We start from the raw sequence: 5,863 nt of genomic DNA on the forward strand, positions 1-5,863 counted from the left end.
CTCCCAGCAGTTAAAGATATGAAGCATTTTTCATCTAAATCAGAAGATCCTCCATCAGCAAATAAAAACAGAGTAACTGTTTCTTCTCTATATTTCATAAATAAAAGCAAAGAGCTTACACAACGTCACGTCTGCCAACTTTTTACATGGTAGTTAGCAAAACGTATCGACTTACAGAGGACAGCCACAGCTCCGGATTCAAACATGAGACATTCTTCTCTGTTCCTGGCTTCCACTATCACGCTGAATGGAAGGGGATCCAGCTTGTGATAGACACGATATCCTTTACTGAAAGCCATCTTGCCGTTATCGGTGGCGGTCCTGTCCAACACAAGATGATGTTAGTGAGAGCTTCTCGTGCTTCCAGACACCTTCTGCAAAGCAGGTCTGACTTCCATGCTTTCCTAAGGCTTCCACAGGTTTAACAAAAGGAGGGGGGAGAGAGAGAAAAAAAAGACATGCTCACTGCTTCTGTGTCATGAGACTTATTTTATCTCATGTTTCAAAACAAATATAGGGACTATATAAGGATAATATGCGGATGCTTCAAAAATGTAATTACCAAGGGCAGCACAAAGGATTTATTCAAGACCATGACAACCAGAATTTGTTTCGCAGCACCTAAATAAATGAGATTTCACCTCAGGAAAACTGAAAATAAGGCTCACCTTTAGCCACCACGAACACGTTAGAGCGGCAGCTGCCTTAATCAGAAACTAATGCCAAACGCAGAGGACGAGAAGCCTGGGCCGGCTTCAGTTTATGGCTGTATTTTAGCCATTTTGATGTTATACAGAAGGATAACAAGGACGTTTTAAGCGGCAGAAGCGTTAAGAGGCTTTAACGTGCCATAGGAAAGCGTTAACCCGCTGGGGGAGAGGGCTGTTTTTACAGACCAAAGCAGGGTTTTGCCTGCACTGAAACCCTCCCCTGCAGCAGCCGGCACCCGAAACCTTGCAGCCCCATCCCCGCAAACCCAGAGGGGTGAGCTCCTCCCTCCGAGCAACGCGAAAAGCAGCGCCGGGAGACCCCCGGCACCCGCGGCGCCCACGGCGCCTCCATCTTGTGCCGCCCGCCGCCCTCAGCAGCCCCCCCCCCACCACCCCCCGCCGGGCGCGGGCTCCCCGCTGCCCGCCCGGCCCCGAGCCGCCGCCGCCGCCGGCTCCCCCCTCACCGGCCCCGCCGCCTCCGGCCGCCTCCGGCCGCCCTTCCCGGCTGGGCTCAGGCTCCCCGGCAGCCGCCGGGACCTCCCTTCCGCCACGGCCCCGCCGTCCCTTCCGCACTGCGCCGCCCGCCGCCGGAAACCGGCGTGTGTGTGTGTGAGTGTGTCAATGTGTGTGTCAATGTGTGTGTGTGAGTGTGTCAGTGTCAATGTGTGTGTGTCAGTGTGAGTGTGTCAGTGTGTCAATGTGTGTGTGTGTGTAAAAAGCGAGGCTGCCCACTCCTCCCGGGTCGCCAAAGTTGTAGCCGCAGAGCCCCAGGCACCTCCGTGGAAATTTCCACGCGGGCTGCTGAGCGGAGGAGGAGCGGCGCTGCTGCTACATGGCGGGCTGCAGATAACATCGAGAGACAGTCCTGTCTGCCCGGCTTGATTTCCTTTTACAACAAGGTCACCCATCGCGCTGGCCGGGGGAAGCCAGTAGATGTGGTCTCTCTGGGTTTCAGCAAAGCTTTACTACACGTACTCCTCACACCCAGTACCTCAGTACTACTCCTCGCAGTATCCTCCTGGACAAAATGTCCAGCCTGCAGCTAGATAAATACCTAACACAGCAGGCGAGTGCTTGGCAGGCTGTCTGAACTCAAAGTGTTGTATTAAATGGGGTTCAGGCTGGTGGCCAGTCACTAGCGAGGTTCCCCAGGGCTCCGTTTTAGGGCCGGTTCTCTTCCGTGTTTTCATAAACGACCTGGATGTGCACAGGTCACCTTGAAGGTGCACTGAGTAAGCCTGCAGATGACACTAAATTGGGAGGAGCTGTTGACTCCCTCGAGGGCAGAGTCCTTGCAGAGACATCCTGACAAATCCGGGGCTCTCTGGTCGATGGCAACTGGAGCATGAGTCAACAGCGAGCCCTGGCAGCCAGGAGGGCCACCTACCCGGGGGTGCATCGGGCGAGGGAAGGGACTGTGCTGCGCTGTGCTGGTGCGGCCTCACCTCCAGCACTGTGTGCAGGTTGGGGCACCACAGCGTACATAAAACTATCAGAGAGTGTCCAAAGGAGGGCTACAAAGATGAAGGGCAAGATGTCTGAGGAGCACCTGAAGTCCCCTGGTTTGCTCAGCCCAGAGCAGAGCAGGCTGAGGGGAGGCCTCATGGCAGCCTGCAGCTCCCTCACGAGGGGAGCGGAGGGGCAGGCGCTGAGCTCTGCTCTCTGGGGACAGCGACAGGACCCGAGGGGACGGCATGGAGCTGGGATGGGAGGGTCAGGCTGGGGGTTAGGGAAAGGGTCTGCACCCAGAGGGTGGTCGGGCACTGGGACAGGCTGCCCAGGGCAGTGGTCATGGCACCGAGCCTGACAGAGTTCAACAAACATTTGGACAACACACTCAGACACATGGTCTGATTTTGGGGTGGTCCTATGTGGAGCCAGAAGCTGGACTCAGTGATCCTTGTGGGTCCCTTACAAGTTAGGATATTCTATGGTTACATCTTTTACAAGAGATAAAAGAAATTCAAATTAAGTCTTTTTCTCCTTTTTTTTTTTTTTTTTTATGGACACTTGTTTTGCTTCAGGGTAATATATATATATATATTTATTTTTTTTTTCTGATAGCTGAACAGTAAGGCACTGTTGAAAACGTAATACTCCACTATTTGCTGAAAGACTTTTCAAAACGTCAAAGAGCATCAGTTGAAAATGCACTCCAGCTGAGAACGTGAAAAAAAAAATTATTATCCACTAGTGGGAGTTTTGATAAAGCTATCAATTTCCAAAACTACTACTTATGAATTTATGGAAAATGAGAAGGAATATTTGATTCTAATTGCCAATATCACAGAATCACAGAATCATCTAGGTTGGAAGAGACCTCCCAAGATCACCAAGCCCAACCTCTGACCTAACACTAACAATTACAAAGTTTAATTTGTTCCTAACTTTTGAGTAATAAAAGGTTTTGGTAGTTTTTCTTCAACTGCCAACTGAATTTCAGAATCTCATAAACCTTGAATACATGGAAAGAGTAAGGCATGCCTCTGTGACTTGGTATTAAATATGCTCTAAAAATTTCCTCATCTTGCATCCTTCTTTCTCCCAATTGCCATATCTTTGTGCCAGATCTCACCCATTAAGCTGAACAGGTGTAATAGAAAAAGAGTTTTCAAAGAGACCACAGGACCAGAGTGTAAAGAGAATTTCACAGAAACGCAGTGTATTGAATGCACTCCTTGTTATTTCAGTGTGCTGTATTTTACAGCTTTCTAGAAACTTTTAGCTGTTTCATGCTGTAGGCAAGAGAGAATATGGCTTTCCTTTGCGTCATTTACAGTTAACCTGATAGACTGTAATTTCTTCTACTGTAAGGGCTAGTAAATGTTATAAATTATACGTAACTGGATTATTATCTATACTTTAAGCAAAGAAGGAAACAAATCAAACTGAGATAAGGAATTAGAGAGACATGAAAATGCCCTTGTGCTGGTCTTTCACTTTATGCACGCAGAACAGCAAGGAGACTGTGTAAGAATACCACACCAAATCTTGGAGATACATCAGTGCTTTACTCCAGGCCTCTGCCCTATGAAAACATTTAAATATGCACATAAAGCACAAAAGTAATCCAAGTGGAGTCAATGGAACCATTCACATATACAAACAAAAGCATATGCTTAAGTCATTCTCTGGAGAAGAGCCATAAATTGTAGGCCCTTGTATTGCTAACTAAGTTTGTCTCCATTTAACATTCTTTTATCCCTACTCATTTATTGCTGAATATTAAGGTCCAGAGCTTTAGTTACATACAAAAATTAAGCATTCTTGGCCAAAAAATTAATACATTTCATGGTTCAGACAGACTAACCCAACTAATAATTGCGTTGCAAGCCTATCAGGAATTTTGTTTGGAGCACCACATACAGGGTAAGATCAGTCAACTCTGCTCCGTTCTGATGGCGGCGTTATGAGTTTCTCAGAAAACCCCGTCCATCCTTTCAGCAATCAGTTCTGAAGCCTCTCATAGTTGTCTTTTCGTTACATACCACGCTAACTCCTGCAGGAATGGTTTCCTTGTGGCTTTGCACGGAAAGCCTAATGGTCAGACCACAGGCTATTTAATTTCCACTGTGGCAGCTTACAAATGTAAGAGGACAGGGATGATGCTTTTTAGCACCACTGCTCACAAAAGGACACAGAGTTCAGCCTGCTAAACAAACCTCACGTCAACCAAACGTCACCACATCGAAATAGCAGGTGCATATCCCTTCCCCCAGCATATGAGATGTATATATACTACATATACACATAAAATATATATTTAGAATTCACTCTAGAAAGTGTGCATTTTGTACACTAACCTAGGGAGAACTGAAAGCAGAACCAGAGATAACCAACTTTTGCAGAAAATGAGATGTAGCTGAAAGGAGGAGAAAGAGGAATTACATGGCCCCATATATCTGCACAAATCTTCCTCAAACTTCTCCATTTCAAATTTTAGCTTTCGTTTTGTCTTCCCTTATAGCAAAGGACAAGGTTTTCCCCTTTACTACTAATGAGCTTTAGGGTAATTTTGTAATACCTGCAACTGTAGAAAAAAAGCACCCGTATAACAAAGTAGGAATTAATAAAGTAACTGTAACCCTTCTGTAACATCCTATGCTGTTCACTAAAATTTCCCATGACCAACGATTTTACATGCAGTGTTTTCATGTAGCATTATACATCTTTCCTGTTTCTAGACAATGCTAGAAAGTACTACCTGCTAAAGAAGTTACTAGACCTTCTCAACAGTCCCTGGAGAGTTCTGAGCAGAAATGATTGCCATGTCACATAACTAATTAGTTACTAATTAGTTACTAAGATATTAGTAACTTCTCCTGTGGGATTTCATCATCATCATCTAGGACATCAGCCTCTTATTATATTTGTTAATTTTGATAGTGAACAATAAGATACCCATGGTCAACCATGGGAGAAGTTATTTTAAAGCACCTGCTCTTGCATCACACCCTAACCAAGCAGCAGTTGTGCAACACTGTTTAAAGATTATTGCATAAGGTAGAAATGCTTTGCTACGCACATTTAATTTGGGTCAATAAATGAGATTACGAGTGAAGTGTAAAAGTGGTTGCTTGTAAATAAAATTGGGTAAATTTTATTTTTTTATATTTAACATGCAACACCACAGTCACAGGGCATGATTGTATGAGAGGGAGGATGAGCTAAGTATAATATAACTGGTCTTCCAAGCAGTTAATTAAGAAAATGACTACAAACTGCCTTGAAAAAAAAAATTCTCTGTAGCTGTAATTTATAAGGTTAGAAGGAAGATACTCTCTTCATCCCTTCCTTAGTGGCCTAGTCATAATCCAAATGGGAGCAAAACGCCTGTGTTTTTAACAGCAGTAGTTAAAGTTGTCTTGAATGTTGGAGCTCCATTAGTAGTGCACTCTGTTTAAAACATTTGGTCACTGAAAGTCCAAATAGTGACAGCTCCTGCTTAAATACTTTCCTAATCTCCAAGATCTGAATTCCAGCATGTAATCTTTATCTCACTGCTTTTTCAAAGTGAAGATGCTTTGGCTCACTCCAAACATCTACTGTCCATGGACTGTTCTCTTCCAGAGATATTGAAACAGTCAGCCAGCTTGCATATTCTTTACGAGTTTCCCAAAGGAATAAAGCTACAACAGCTCCTTGACAGACAA

General features: G+C 45.1%; 1 protein-coding gene across 5 annotated transcripts in view; it reads right to left on the reverse strand.

Moving 5' to 3' along the window:
• Positions 1-1,250, reverse strand: part of SYNJ1 (synaptojanin 1) — a 63,540-nt gene extending 62,290 nt beyond the window's left edge. For 4 of the 5 annotated variants that reach the window (XM_084303738.1, XM_084303737.1, XM_084303736.1 and 1 more), the window contains exons 1-2: positions 1,175-1,250; positions 176-321 (exon numbers count right to left, since the gene is read on the reverse strand). In XM_084303738.1, the coding sequence (XP_084159864.1) occupies positions 176-299 (124 nt within the window). In that variant the 5' untranslated portion in view covers positions 300-321; positions 1,175-1,250. Of the gene's footprint in view, positions 1-175; positions 322-1,174 lie in introns of those variants that run through there. The other variant, XM_084303739.1, reaches the window with a different exon arrangement.
• Between the last annotated feature and the right edge of the window lie 4,613 nt (positions 1,251-5,863).

The sequence above is a fragment of the Netta rufina genome, assembly GCF_964035555.1.
Source record: "Netta rufina genome assembly, chromosome: 1".
Taxonomy (NCBI): Eukaryota; Metazoa; Chordata; class Aves; order Anseriformes; family Anatidae; genus Netta; species Netta rufina.